The sequence below is a fragment of the Nematolebias whitei genome, chromosome 3 (assembly GCF_014905685.2).
Source record: "Nematolebias whitei isolate Nwh7 chromosome 3, NemWhi1, whole genome shotgun sequence".
NCBI classification, from domain to species: Eukaryota; Metazoa; Chordata; class Actinopteri; order Cyprinodontiformes; family Rivulidae; genus Nematolebias; species Nematolebias whitei.
This window is the reverse complement of record NC_056500.1, coordinates 5820078-5834360: the sequence shown is the minus strand read 5'-3', so window position 1 is coordinate 5834360 and position 14283 is coordinate 5820078. Positions and strand designations below refer to the sequence as shown.

The 14283-nt window shown below is 41.0% G+C and overlaps 3 protein-coding genes across 3 annotated transcripts in view; 1 reads left to right on the top strand and 2 right to left on the bottom strand.

Moving 5' to 3' along the window:
• Positions 1-429: 429 nt before the first annotated feature.
• On the bottom strand, positions 430-3523 carry pycr3 (pyrroline-5-carboxylate reductase 3). Its single transcript, XM_037674469.1, has 6 exons — positions 3442-3523; positions 3307-3371; positions 2906-3085; positions 2619-2831; positions 707-799; positions 430-633 (listed from the first exon to the last, which is right to left on the bottom strand). The coding sequence occupies exons 1-6, from the start codon at positions 3521-3523 to the stop codon at positions 430-432; spliced, it is 837 nt and encodes a 278-aa protein (XP_037530397.1).
• Positions 3524-5129: 1606 nt separating this feature from the next.
• bmb (brambleberry) lies at positions 5130-11767 on the top strand. Its single transcript, XM_037674468.1, has 13 exons — positions 5130-5164; positions 6279-6523; positions 7312-7440; positions 7518-7703; positions 7771-7993; positions 8457-8573; positions 8650-8829; positions 8961-9167; positions 9243-9390; positions 10881-10933; positions 11011-11132; positions 11223-11341; positions 11638-11767. Exons 2-13 carry the CDS (start codon positions 6281-6283, stop codon positions 11765-11767), a joined length of 1857 nt encoding a protein of 618 aa, XP_037530396.1. The 5' UTR covers positions 5130-5164; positions 6279-6280.
• Positions 11768-12137: 370 nt separating this feature from the next.
• The window catches only part of LOC119407647 (GDP-L-fucose synthase), a 4944-nt gene continuing 2798 nt past the window's right edge, over positions 12138-14283 (bottom strand). The window contains exons 2-10 of the mRNA XM_037674467.1: positions 13994-14151; positions 13776-13890; positions 13559-13687; positions 13406-13479; positions 13193-13326; positions 12978-13109; positions 12832-12911; positions 12541-12640; positions 12138-12457 (exon numbers count right to left, since the gene is read on the bottom strand). Of these exons, the coding sequence (XP_037530395.1) occupies positions 12402-12457; positions 12541-12640; positions 12832-12911; positions 12978-13109; positions 13193-13326; positions 13406-13479; positions 13559-13687; positions 13776-13890; positions 13994-14151 (978 nt within the window). The 3' untranslated portion in view covers positions 12138-12401. The remainder of the gene's footprint in view (positions 12458-12540; positions 12641-12831; positions 12912-12977; positions 13110-13192; positions 13327-13405; positions 13480-13558; positions 13688-13775; positions 13891-13993; positions 14152-14283) is intronic.

The window sequence follows — 14283 nt, the reverse complement described above, 5'->3', positions numbered from 1 at the left end:
CTGGAACACAAAAGCACAAAACGTTTCGTCACTGCAGTAAAAAAAAAACTACAACCACCAGAGTTCATACGTTTCGACAGAAAACGACTTTAAAAGCCAAGTTTATCGTTTGTTGCAGAAACTGTCTGGTAAACTTCCTTAAGAATCACAAATGAAACTTAAATTGGAGCCAGCTCTTTTAATTTGCACAATCATTTTTCAGGAGTTTGAATAAACAAATAAAAAGAAACTGTTTATGTGACACTTTATAAAATATGGCAAATGACCACCAGATGTTATACACAGTACATGGAGTATACCGTTTTAAGACAGACGGGTGTAAAAAGCAAAAATAAAATACTAAAAAAAAAGTGTTTTTCTTCTTTTTGTCGAGTTTCATGTTTAATTTGACAAAAAGTTTGTTTTAAAGGAGTGCTCCTGAAAAGGCCATCACTTCCTGTTCCCTGCCGCCGGTTTGCGGCCGAGTTCCCGGGCTCGCTCGGTGGCCGACTCCACGGCGCTCATAACCGACGCCCTCACGCCCCCCCGCTCCAGCGCGTGAAGCCCATAGATGGTTGTTCCACCTGGGGTGCAGACCTCAGAGCGAAGCTGAGCCGGGTGCTTCCCAGAGTCGCGCAACAACCTCCCAGCACCCTGCAACGCACCGAACATCAACATGACCGAATGCTGGTGCTTTAAACAAACGTGCACGCTTCGTGAAACTGACCAGAACGGTCTGGGACGCGACGCTTTGGGCCAGAGCGCTTGGCATGCCCATTTTAACAGCTCCTTCTGCCAGAGCTTCAGCAAAAAGATAAACCTGCAGAGAAGGAGGCGAGGAGTGAAGAGCTTAGCGGTTCGACAGATCAAAGTTACACCAGGGAAGTTCTTCTTCATTCAACTCAACTGAAAAAGGCTTTTTGGTTTGGAAACTCAATCCGTCATACAACTGTCAAACACTGCGATAAAGGATCTTCCACTTAACGCAAAGAATTACCATCTATCAAATAAAAAAAAAAAATCAGTGATAAGATAAAAACAAACATGTTGTCTTTAATAAAAGCTGCTTCAGCATGCAAGCTCTAGTTTTGTCTTTTTATGCTACTTTTAGCTACAATTTATCTGTTGATTTTAGCTTTAGCATCTATTTTGATACTTTAAGATACAGGTTTGATAAGCATCTATAGCTACCATGTTGCTACTTTTATATTTTATTTAGCATCTGTTGCCATTTTTACCATAACCATCCGTTTTAGAAAACTAGCACTGGTTTTGCTAAATTTAGCTACGCCTGTGATCATTTTAGCTTTTTATTTAAATATAGCATTAGAGGACCAGCACTACAGTGGGTATCTAGCTATATGAAAGATTGGAAACAGTTTGCACAAATAAATGATGTAAGATCTAACCTCTATAATATCACATGTGGAGTTCCTCAAGGTTCTGTACTTGGACCAAAGTGATTTATTTTATATGTGAATGACTTTGTAAATGTGTCGGGACTCCTTAATATGTATTTTATTTGCAGATGGTACCACATTTTTGTTTGGGTAAAGATAAAGAACGGGTGTTGGAGTTGATGCAGACAGGATTTGTAAAAATACAAACTTGTTTTAAACTTAACAATTTTTCATTTAACTTAGATAAAACCAACTATATGATATGCAGTAATAGAAAGAGAACCGTCGATGTTCCATTTAGAGCCGAGGGCGTTGAGATTTGTAGAGTTAGTGAGGTGAAGTTGTTTGTTTTGGATTTGAAGATTATTATTGTTTGAATTAATTTTTGGGTAAAAAGGGGCAGATAAGATTTTTTGTTCTTCTTCTTTCTGCTGCCTTTCATTTTATTTGTGATTGTATTTCTTATTGTATATTGAATTGTTTCGTTTTATTTTGTTTTAAACAAACAAAATATTTTTAGCTTTACTATCTATTTTTGTTAACTCTAGCAACCGCTTTACTAATTTTAGCTACTGTTCGGCTAATTTGAAATAGTGTTTTGCTGCTTTTAGCTTTTCCCCTGCTCAGTTTAGCTTTAGTGTTGCTCATTTTAGTTTATGTTTCAGCTTTTAGGGCAAACATTCAGCATTCACACTGCATTTTGGCAAAGAAAAAAAAAAACTGTCTCCACTTTTAATAACTTTACTTATTTCAAATACCGTATTTTCCGGCGTATAAGTCGCAGTTTTTGCACAGATTTGTCAGACCTGCAACTTATACACCGAAACGACTTATATGTTTTTTTCCATATTCATAAGACAATTTTTGACTGACGCTTTCAGTTTCTAAGAACTGCAACAGCGAGTCCTCCCGTGCGCGCTCGCTTCATTCAGCTGGTGCAGGTGGAAGAACGTTGGAGAGCTAGCGGCTCCGGCCACAATGGATGGATGGTGCCGTGCCCCCCCCCCCCCCAGGCGAAATGAAGCTGTTTTGACCACTAAATAAACGCGACGGGTCAGCAGTGCCGTATAATAAATGCGACTTGTGTTTTTTCCTCTTCGTGATGCTTTTTTTGACTGATGCGACTTGTACTCTGGAGCGACTTATACGCAGGAAAATATGGTACTACTTTTTCAACAATAAACCAAAAAGAATTACAGAAATGTTTTGCAAAGTACGATAAAGTCATTGGAGACTCACAAAAGCGACTCCGCTCCCACTCAGTCCTGTGTGGACGTCTATCCAGGCCTCGGGCCCCTCTTCCACGAACCCACAGTGATGCAACAAGGAACGAAGCCGAGCGCCATCCTCTGGTTTCGCGTCGGTTCCTCGTGCGAACAGGAGCGCGCCCTCCTGAGCGACACAGGGAAGGTTTGGCATCAGCCGGACGACAGCCGAGTTCTCTGGGAGGAGCTTCAAATCAAAACAAAGTGTTTATTTAGATCCAAAACTTTTATTTTAAAGCATTTCACATATGCAGCACCGACCTCCTCGAGTGTGGCCAGGGTGACTCCTGCTGCGACCGACACGATAACGTGTCTGTCTGTGACGTGTTGAGAGATCTCACACAGAACCAGTGGGACCAGGTGGGGTTTGACTGCAACAAAGACCACGTGTGACCCACAGACTACCTCTTGGTTGGAGTGAGTTACTGCAATGCCAAGTTCCTGAAACCATAACAAGTATCAGTACACCTTTATTTAATCTGACAAATCCCATTGAGGTCACAAAAAAAAAGTATTTTCTTGCCATTTTCAGAGTCAGAGTCAGAGTCAGAGTCAGAGTTTCTTTATTGTCATTCGCACCTCATGTGGTACATGTGGTGGAGCGAAATTATGTACACAGGGTCCCAGCAACAACAAAAAAAGCATGAAATGTTGAAAAGTACCTGAAAGCGTTTCAGATTTCTGGAGGAAGGTGCGCTCACTTTGACGTTTTCAGGAAGAACGTTTCCTACAACAAACAGCAAACACTCATCAGACTCCGACTCTGCTCGGGTGTCGTAACACCATCCTGCCCTCACCGGCTAAGATCCCCTTAGCGATGCCAAAAGCCATGTGTCCTGCTCCGATGAAGCCGACCTTCAGCTGCGAGTCCGGGTCCATTATGATCTGAGGCGAAACACAGGAAGCATTTAAAAAACACAAGCCCTCCAGAATTACATGCACTGATTTCATAATGTTAGAACATGGACTTTGATCATTAGTAAGTTTTAGCTCCTATTTAATTAGTTGCAAAGTTCAGCAAAGTCATTCAGCAGTCATGTGAATATTTCTGGTTAACTTCTTGTTACTTTCACATCTACTAAAGATAGTCAATAATTAATGTTAAAAAAAAAATCTTAAACTGAAGTGAAGCATCTTTTGTCAAACATAGAAATATTCATTTAAATCATACACCAAAAAAAAAGAAGAAAATTTTAACTAGAAATAAAATTAACACTGTTGTGATATTTATCATTTTAAATAAGTGTATACAACTTTTTGGTATTTAAGGGCGCAGACTACGTGCAAAATTTCTGAAAATGTAATATATAGACACTTGTCTGTCAATACACTGCTCTTTTGTATTTGTTCACATTTTAAACAAGTCTTTAAAATACAACAAATAAATCAGTAACATACAGTAGCCCTGTTATTCTTTGGAATCCATGTCAGAGATTAAACCAGTGCATAGCAGCACATCAATAAATGTGAAATTGTTGAGATTTTAAGTCATAAATCAATTAAATGCTCGTTTTGGAAGTTGTGCTGCTGTTGAATATCCATGTCTCTATAAATAATTATTTCTCAATGTATTATTTTTTCTGAATCATAAAAGCAGTGTTTTATTTGCACATCATGCTGTGTGCAGTTGCAGCAGGTTCTTCTTCTATCGATTTATTATATCCCACACTCCTAAACTGTTAAAGCGAATGATCCAAAACATTTGCGTAAATAAAGACAATAAAATAATTTTCGCTCAAACGTTGAATGTTCCTGTCACACTCTAAAGGTCTGTTTTGTTTCTTTATGCCACTGTGTGTCATTTAGCACATCTAATGGCAAAATATCTTTCACGACAGTTCAGTCTCCTTTACGTTCTTCTTCACGACATCCGGCTCGGCTAAAGAGATGCTAACATGGATGAGCTGTACAGATTTTAGCGAAGATCTTAGCAATATTTCATATATAAATTATGTACACCGAGACAAAAAATCTCGATTAGTTTTTTTTTAAAACAAAACACCCAAAACGAAACAGCCGTGCTGCTGCGTTTAGCAAGAAATAGCTAATAATCCCGGGCGGACTACATGGTACATACAATGCACATGCATATTTGGTTGAACAACCATAAAGTATCACGGAGTTATTTAAACACGATTAAAAAAATAAAAAGTTTCTAACGCTAGAAACCGGATTAGTATTCACCTGATTTTTCTGAGCTGTTGGTGTACGGCGTATGTAAACTAAAAATCCAGTTTATTTTAATTTGAAAAAAAAGTAATCCAGAGCATCCGCACAAACCAACCACTTGACAGAATGAAGCAGAAGTAGGATCGTTGGCTTTTCACTTCTGGTCGGCAGCCGGAGGTGGGCGGAGCTCGTTTCTGCCTCTTTTTCCAAGAGCGTTGCAGTTTTCTGTGAAGGCGTTCAATAAATCGAACATACCCAAGACTGATAGAAAACGCGAGTGCATAGTGGAACTTTTAGCGTAATTTCATTCAGCTGTGGGAGACCTGAGTGTCCGCGACTACAATCTAACAGGTAAATGCTTAAAAAAATGCGTTCATCTGTTGCCTTATTCACTTATTCCTTAATATTTACTTGGTTTTTCTATTAAAGATAACCATTCTCAATGTCAATTATCCTATTTATGATATTAAAGTGGGGAAAAAAAGCATACAGTCAATGTGCTCGTTTTACTCACTGACAGTCAGATTAGTTTCGTGCGTTTTTACAAATTTAACATTTCACATTTAGAGTTTTCTCCTGTGCAGAGCAGACATGCCTGGACAAGCCTCAATGTGTTGGGTTTGAATTTTTACCTGTAAGTGAATTAATTCAGATTAAATCATGTCCTGAATTAAAATACAAAATGCTGCATTGACTTAATGAACACGATTTAAACTCAAACAATTCGGATAGTTATATATTTTATACAGTAGTTCTTAACTTATTTTTTAATTATAATTGGCGAAATGTCGCCACCTAGTGGCTATTTTTAGTATCGCTTTAATTTCATCCAGGTGAAGAGAACCAAATGAACCTGAACTGAAAACTGGGAAAAAACAAAACAAAACAACAACAACAAAAAAAATATATATACTGTTATCATTTATCATGTACAATATGTAGATTTTAGGATTATATGAAACAAGGACCACAGTTTGTGACTTGGAAAACTTTTAAAAGAACAAACACTATAGTCCGTATAAACAGTTGAAATCTGCACTTTAATACTTTAATGTACCCAAATTGTTGCAATTTATCTAAACATTTTTTTTTCCCACATAAAAATGGTTTACCTTAATGATTTCCATAAGCCTGCCTTTTATACACGAGTATTTTAATAGAATTAAAAGAAAAAGTATAAATAGATGCAATTAAAAAAAAAAAATAATAATAAAACCATTGCCGGTGGACAAAACTCTCTGAGACCAAAAATAAAAATCCTGACGAACATTATGTTGAAACTGAAGAACAGCTCAGAGGCCACGTTCAGCTGAGCTCTGGTATGTCGTCTCCTCTTGCCGAAAAATAAAAATCAGTTTACAAAAAGCACATCTGACAGAACTTTTAAAAGAAAAACGTTCCACCTCAGAGCAGACCTGCAAATGAATCTAACAAACTCCTTGCATGTTTTTGTGTGTTGATCCAGACATGACCCACCGCCCCCACTTCCTGCTCGCCGTCTGCATCCTGACCTGTCCTCTTGTCAGCGGTCTGTTTGAGTGGTTGAAGAACTCATGGACTCCTCCTACGGCAGCACCTCCTTCTCCTCCTGCAGCGGCTCCTGCACCTCTCGCAGAAGATGCTCAGTTTGAGATGACGACTGCGGATGAGAAGTTTCTGACTGAGGCCAAGCAGCTGGAGCTCAGCCCGCTGGACAGCTGCCATTACAAGGTGAACACGGTTTACCTGCATCCTCTGCTCACATGATGCATTTTTTATTTATTTATTTTCAGACAAATGGCATATATTCTGCTGTACACAAATTAAATGGAAAAATAAAACGTTGAGGAAAATTTAGAAGAACTAGAAAAGTTTACTTTTTTTTTTTTTTTTTTGCTAAACGTTGCAAAATTTGCATGAAGCTGAAAACAAATTGTTCAAACTATCAGAACAGATCCTAAAATGAACAAAGCACAATATAGAATTGGCAGAACAGTAGCCGAAGCTGGCAAAACAGCTGCTACAAGCTAAAAACGAAGTAATTATGCTGAGGTAAATTTCAAAGAACACAAAGATTATCAAGGATGTGGAGAGCGCTTAATGCGTCATCAGAAAAATGTAAAGGTGACTAATTCAAAAGGTTTACGCAAACTAAAAGCCAGAGCTGCAATGACGAGCTGAACATTTTGATATTTAAATGTCTGAAATAGCTAAAAGTGTGCTGAAGCAGTTGGTCCAAAATTGAATAGAAACTACCGTATTTTCTGCCGTACACGTTGCACCGCCCTATAAGTTGCATCGGTCCCATTATGTCTAATAAAGTGGAAAAATCCATAAATACGTCGCTTCGCTGCATTAGTTAATAATAATAAAAAAATAATCTGTATGCTTATTTTATGATGGTCTATTGTTGTTGTTGTTGTCGTCGGTAAGTGTTCAGACAACATGAGAACTACATTCAACCAACAAGAAACCCTCAAGAAAATGAATTTCACTGAAAGCTTCGGCCTCGTTCGCAGGTGATCGCTCAACTAAAATCCAGCTGCGAGGGTCTCTCTGAGGAAACTCTGGCCAAGCTCGGAGTTGAACTCTTTAACTGCCAGGCACAGAGCGAGGGGCGCCGGACGTTTCCGTGTACAGAGGAAATGGTAACGGGATCAAAAGGTGTTAAAACGGATCTCTGATGAATTCACGAGGGGTCGTAACGCTGAGGTTTGGTTTTCAGACCATTGGAGCGTGCACAGCCGACATGGATCCAGACACGTGGAACGCGTACCACATCGTGAGCAACAGAGCGCGCTCGGTTTGCTACGCCACTCGCCAGCAGCTTTTTCGGCGGCGAGCGGAGCTCACGGTGAACGCGCTCATCTCCACGGCCACCAGCCAGCTGGATGCAATGAAAGACCTGAAGGTAGAGCTCGGTTCACGTCAAAACGTTGCTGCAGGTGCTGCTGTGACCGGCCTGACTCTTCAAACAGGAGGGGCAGCTGGAGCTGAAGGAGCTGACCGCGGCGTCTCTGGACAAGCTGCTCGAGGGCCACGGTGCTCTGCACACGCAGCAGGGAAAACTGCACGAAGGCCAGGAGCAGATGGAGAACTCGCTGAGGGCAAACCTGGACCGCCTGAGTCAGGAAAAGGCCCTCATCGCCTCTGGACAGGAGCTGGTAGCTCAGCTGATTCACGGCATCACAAAGAAAATGGGTAAGAGTTTCCAAATGGGCTCGTTTCTTTAAAACACCACAACTAAGAATGTTTTGAGTTTTGATCCTGACTTACCTGACTCAACATGGAAGACTTTTTTTGGTTGTTGACGCCTCCCATTTCACTCCATTGATTATTTACTTCAGTTTATATAGGGCCAAGTCACAACAGGAGTCATCTCAGCAACCTTTACTGATGGATTCCAATTTGTAAATGTAAATGATAAATCTTCTACCAACGTTAGTCTTGGAGTTCCTCAAGGTTCATTGCTTGGACCAATACTCTTTTTATATATGCTTCCATTAGGTAAAGTTATTAAACAGCATGGGATACATTTTCATTGTTATGCTGATGATACTCTGTTATATTTGTCCATGAAACCAAAATCCAATCAGCTACTTAAACTACAAGCATGTCTTCAAGACATAAAACATTATGATTTGAATACGTCTGCTCTGTTTAGAGAACGTGAGTGAGCAACTGCAGATCCAAACCTCAGAGGTGCAGGACGGCCACAAGGTGATCGCCGAGGACCTCGCAGATGTGAGACGGCAAGCTCAAGACATCTACCAAAGAATTGGTAATTTCACCAAATTAAAATGGCAGAAAATGAATGTGCTGCATTAAAATGGAAGCTGTATATGAATTTGTTTCAGACCAGAGCGTGGCCGAGTTTCTGCTGTACCAGGACCAGACTTCGCAGTACTACACCGACCTGATGGACAAACTGCAGCGCATGAACAGCACCCTGGGCTTCATGCTGCACCTTCTGGATCGCATGCAGGGTGGGATTGAGGAGAGGCTGCACACGATCCAGGGCTACCTCGGCCGGACAGGTGAGGAGAGCATCAACGTCATTTAAGGAACCTTTTAATTAAGTTTGGACATCCCAGATGGCTAGTTCTCGTAGATTAATTTAGCTTTCGGCTAGTTCACGTAAAGATATGTTTTTTTTTTATTCTTGCAGGTTTAAGTCTGACAGCCATGTGGTCGTGTCTGGCACACACAGGATACTTGGTGTTGTGTGCGGTCCTGCTGACGTTCCTGCGTTGTTCAGGTTTCTCTCGAGCCATGCTGCTGCTCGTGGTGCCCCTGAACGCAGCGGCAGAGGTCAACCAGCAGCCGGCGCTGGATCTGAGCAGCCTCAGCTTGCTGCTGCTCGCTGCATCTCTAGGTACTGACGGCAAAGTGCAAGGCGAATACGAAGACTGGCTGAAATCTGAGAGCAGTTCTAACATTTTGTCTACAGGGCACTGGTTTGTGACGCAGCTGTGGGTCTTTCTGAGCAGAGAGTCGGCTGCGTCACTCCCTCCTCCTTACCCAGTCTACGTCGTGGCGCCGCAAAAAGAGGCGAAGTCGTCAGAAAACTCGTATCCTCCGTGTTCAACACCGCAGAGGTGAGTCAATAAACTAAACTTCCCACTCAAACACGTTTTAAAACTAGCTAAACTGGATTTAAATGTGACATGCTTAAAGGCAGAAATTTGCTGAAGAAGCTGAAACTGAACTGAGAAGCCTTTGAGTTAAAAGCTAAATATTGCAAAAGGCTAGCTAAAAGCTAAAAGTAGCTCAAGAACACAAAGATGGAGCAACTACACTGAACTTATTAAAACACAAATGTTTTTTTTTTAAGAAATCTCAATGTATCCAAGTAAAACATTTAGTAAACTAGAGAAATTAGATTCTGTGTAAATGCTTATTACAGAAGCACTTGCTGAAAAACGGCTTAAATTAGCTAAAAAAAAAAAAAACATGTTGACATGGAAGAACAAGCCTAAATTAGCAGAAAGAACACATTTGCTGAATTAGGTTTAATTAAGCAGAAATTAACACAAAAATTAGGGATTTACAGTAGCTAAAAAAAAGCTGAAATTAGGAAAAAATAGCCGAACAGTAGCTGAAAAGGCAGAAAGAAGCAAACTACCAGAAGGAAGCAGAAAGAGATGAAATTAGCTAAAAAAGTAGAATTAGCTTAAAGCTAAAATTGGCATAAAGCAGCTAAATAGTAGCTGAAATAGCAGAAAAAAGCTGAAAGGAGCATAAACTAGCTGAAATGACCATGAAAAATTTTATTTAATCTGAAAACAGCTGAAATTAGCTTAAAAAATGCTAAACAGCTAGCTGAAAAAGTAGAACGAGCTTAAATTAGCAGAACGCAGAAAGAGCATGTTTGTCCAATTACACTCAAAGAAGCGGAAATTATCTGAAAAAAAGCTGAAATTGGCACACAAAAAAAAACTGCTAAAAAGCAGAGAACAGCTTAGATTACCTGAAGTGGAGAGAATACATTTTCCTTGAATTAAGCTGAAAAATGTTGAAATGAGTGCAACAAATGTGGAATTAGCTGAAAAAATTAAAATTAGCATAAAAACAGCTAAATAATAGTTGAAATTGCAGAAAAAGCTGAAAGGAGCATAACAAGCTGAAATTAGCAGAAAGTTAGAAGAAGCACAAAAATGTTGTAGTTAGCAGAAATAATGTGGGAAAAAAAAGCACAAAACAGCTGAAATTAACTGAAATTGGCTGGAAAAAAGTTTAAATTAGCTGAAAGAAGCTGAAGCAGAATAAAATGTGCAAGGAGCAGTAAAAGGTTGTAAACACATCTAAACATTTGAAGGATGTAAAATGAGCTCAATTCATTTTCTATGAGGGAAAAAAAAATGGCAGAAAAGGCTAAATATTTTAAAAAGCTAAAGTTGCACCAATACCAAAAGCCATAGCAGGATTGTCCTGAAAGAGCTGAACATTTTGATTCATGATTTGTGGAAATATCTTGAACTGTGGGACGAGAATGTGCCAAAAAAAATATAGGAACTGTAAATGCTGAATTAGTTTTCAAACGTAAATAACGTGCGGTTCTAAAATCTTTGCTGTTTTTGTCTTTCAGGGAGGTAACGGACGGCGTCGAGCCAGATGACTCCAATTATGACAATTTATCAGGTGGAAAACACGTTTTGTAACAGCTCTTGACAGAAATAGATGCATTTTTACATTTTCCCCTGTTTCTCTTTGTACAGCTGACCTGAGCATATCAGTAGTGTGCCCCCCTCCCAGTAAACCAGAGCCCAGGTTTCCCCCTGCGTTTGGTTTATCCAGTCACTCCACTCCCAGACCGACTCCTCACTCGGTTTTCTCAAGAGTGAGCCAATCCAGTTTATGCTGTTCTTTTATTTAGATGTAAATATAAAAACTTTGAGCCACCATTTAATGCACTGAAATTATTTTACAGGGTCTGACCGATGACATCATCCTGAAGAACCTGGGAGGGGTTTCAGATTCAGAGTTCTGGTCTGATTTCAGGACCGACTCGAGGAGAGCCAGTCCCGCCCCATCGCTGGCCACCAACAGGTCTAAAGTTTTTTAGGTTTTCTTTCTTTTGGTCAACCTTCACATAATTATCTTAAACCAATGGTTCCCAACTCTGGTCCCTGAGGAACACCATCCTGAAGCAGTTTTGCTGCTTTGACACGCCTGATTTGATTGATGTGGTGATTAACGGGCTTCATAAGAACTTGAAGTAATTAAATCATTGAATCGGGTGTGATGAAGCAGGGAAACGGCTAAAACATGCAGGGTGGTGTTCCTCAGGGACCAGGGTTGGGAACCACTGACTTGAACACTAAAAACTTGTTTTTCTGCAGCAGCTCGCTGTCCGGCCGGCAGCTGTGTAACGGAATCACAAAAACAGGCAAGGCCTGTAAGAAGAGAGCCGTGTTGGGACAGGAGTTCTGCCGAGTCCACGAGGGGGGGCACGCCTCTTACACGCTCTCCTGAACTCGTTTTTTTTTAGATCTGTTTGGTTTTTATAAAGAGTTGTCGTCTTCGTTAACTGTTTTTGAACAAACCTTTGTAGATATTTTAAATGTATTTGTTTGTTCCCATGTTTTATCTTTTAAATAAATTCCTCCGCTTCAAGTGGCTGAATGGGGAGAAACGTTTTAAAAAGTTTTAATCAAGACACTTAACGGTGTAGGTATAAAACATTTTACTAGTCCGTGTGAAAATAAACCCAAACCAGTACCTTTTTTAAAATGTATATACAGTAACAATGTTCCACCAGTCAACCATAAACCCTTTAATATTTATAGAAAAGGTTTAAAAAGGTTTATATGAGAAACAGTTGGCTACTTTAAGATCTACCACCTGAATTAAAAAAACTAGTTTGAATAATTTAACTGAAGAAAACAGGAACTGTAACCACAACCATATCTTTAGTTTGAATAAACTGAGAAAGGTCTGCAACACGGACCACGTGCTACAGTTTGGTCCTGCAGACTTTAACTCAAACAAATTTAGCTCTTCTCATTCAGGATCAGTCGCTTGGCCCACTGTCGTCTGCGCTTGTGACCTCTGACCTCTAACAGAACGAGTCTCCGGGCTCGGCATCATCTGGATCAGCAGCAGGTTTTTACTTCCGAGCTGTGTCGTAGTTGGCAACAAACCAATCGCATGTTTCTTTTAAAGCTGCGAGAACAAAAAAAAAAAAACAACCGGTGAGCAGAGAGATCAATTCAATGTTTATTCAAACACCCGAGTCATCGTCCCACCTTGGTTGAAGGGGGTGAATTTGAAGTCCGGCAGGTAGCGGCGGAGCTTGGCGTTACTGGCCGTCTTTTTGAACTGGCCGTCTGCTTTACTGGTGTCGTACTGAGCAACTTGGGTCAAGGGAACCACCAATAAATGGCCTATGAAGAGAGGTAATTACAGTTCTGCCATGTCCCCAGAAAAAAACTGAACTTCTGCCCCCGTTAATCCCGAGTTCAAGCTTTGTACGCATGTACCGTTTCCCATTTAAACTCGGCTTAAGAAGGTGATAATCTCGGTGAGTCAAAGGATACCGCCACTTCTCCTTTAAAGCCCAGCGACTCGACCACTGCATCTGCTGCCGCTTTTATGGACACCTCATCTTCCTCACCAACTGGAGCAAAAACACACCGTTAAACCACTCGGAACTGCGGAAACGTCAACATTTTGTGGAACTCACCAGAGAGAATGATCGGCTCCACCTCTGGATACTCCCTCAGGACCCAGAGGAAAAGGCGAGCCAAGTCCAAAGAGTAGATGAACTGTCTTCTCGGAGAGCCGGAGCCCCACACCACCAGGGGCTTTCCCTCCTCTGACCAACGGCAAATAATTTAATTGCAAATTTTAAAATAATGTACCCAACCTTGTCACTTTAAACCTTAAAATGCAACTTACTTTGAGCAAGGTATGCTTTATGAATGAGGCCTGGAAGCACATGACCGTCCTCTATGCTGAAGTTGTCATGAGGACCAAACACGTTTGTGGGGATCACGGCTGTATAGCCACGACCGTACTGCTGGAAATAACCCCTGTAAATGTAGTCTTTGTTAAAAAAAAACATGTAGCCAATTTATTTTTACTGATATTTTGAAAACGTGAGGAGCACACCTGTTCTGAACGTCAATCATCCTTTTCGCGTATGCATAGCCAAAGTTGGAGTCGTGAGGTGGACCATTGTGGATCTGGTGCAGAGACGGTGAAGGAAAGTCAGGGACCGTTTATGCAGAATTCACTGACCGGTGCGAACAGCTCATCTGTTACCATGGTTTCGTCGATGGGATACGTCGTTTTATCAGGAAATATGCAGGTAGACAGACAGGAAACAACCTTAACTGCACCCACGTCGTGCGCTGCCTGCAGCACGTTGTCGTTGATGGAAACGTTGTTTCTCTGAAGGCCACGAAACACTTTTCAACTCAACCACAGTAAACTCTTAACTGTGTGCACGGTTATCAGCGTGAGTAGAGGAGGGGCTTACCCAGAAGTCCAGGTTGTACTTCATGTTTTTGAAAAGCCCCCCCACCATAGCAGCCAGGTGGATGACGTGGGTGGGCCGATGTTTTTCAAACACTGCCAGCGTCTCCTCTTTGTTCCTGAAAAACCATCCAGAGCGCATGAAAACTACACGTGGACACGAAACCCGTTTCATTCCAGAGGAATGTCACGTTCTGTAGCGAAGACTGCAGCGATGCTCACGTGAGATTTGCATCTTTGGAGGACAGAAATATCCAGTCCTCCCCGTCCTTCGACGCTCCTTCTTCCTTGATCACATGCTGTATGGCCCTCCCCACCAAGCCGGACCCCCCCGTCACCAGCACCCGCATGGGAGCTGAGCCTTCAGTCTGGGAATTCATCTAAATTATTGCAAGCATGCATAATAAAATGTAATTAAAACAGCAAGTTATGGCAACGTTGCTTCCAAGGGTGTGGCAGTGATTCATGACGTACACAAATTATTCTGTAGCTAGATGGACAAGAGATGCTTT

Bases quoted from the DNA above. Each gene is read 5' to 3' on its own strand.
- pycr3 (XM_037674469.1), bottom strand. From the start codon at position 3,523: ATGGACCCGGACTCGCAGCTGAAGGTCGGCTTCATCGGAGCAGGACAC. The intron at 3,086-3,306 runs GTACTTTTCAAC...TTATGGTTTCAG, and splicing joins GAAATCTGAAACGCTTTCAG to GAACTTGGCATTGCAGTAAC. The intron at 634-706 runs GTCAGTTTCACG...GGTGCGTTGCAG, and splicing joins TCGCGTCCCAGACCGTTCTG to GGTGCTGGGAGGTTGTTGCG.
- bmb (XM_037674468.1), top strand. From the start codon at position 6,281: ATGACCCACCGCCCCCACTTCCTGCTCGCCGTCTGCATCCTGACCTGT. The intron at 8,830-8,960 runs GTGAGGAGAGCA...TTATTCTTGCAG, and splicing joins GGGCTACCTCGGCCGGACAG to GTTTAAGTCTGACAGCCATG. The intron at 11,342-11,637 runs GTCTAAAGTTTT...TTTCTGCAGCAG, and splicing joins CCATCGCTGGCCACCAACAG to CTCGCTGTCCGGCCGGCAGC.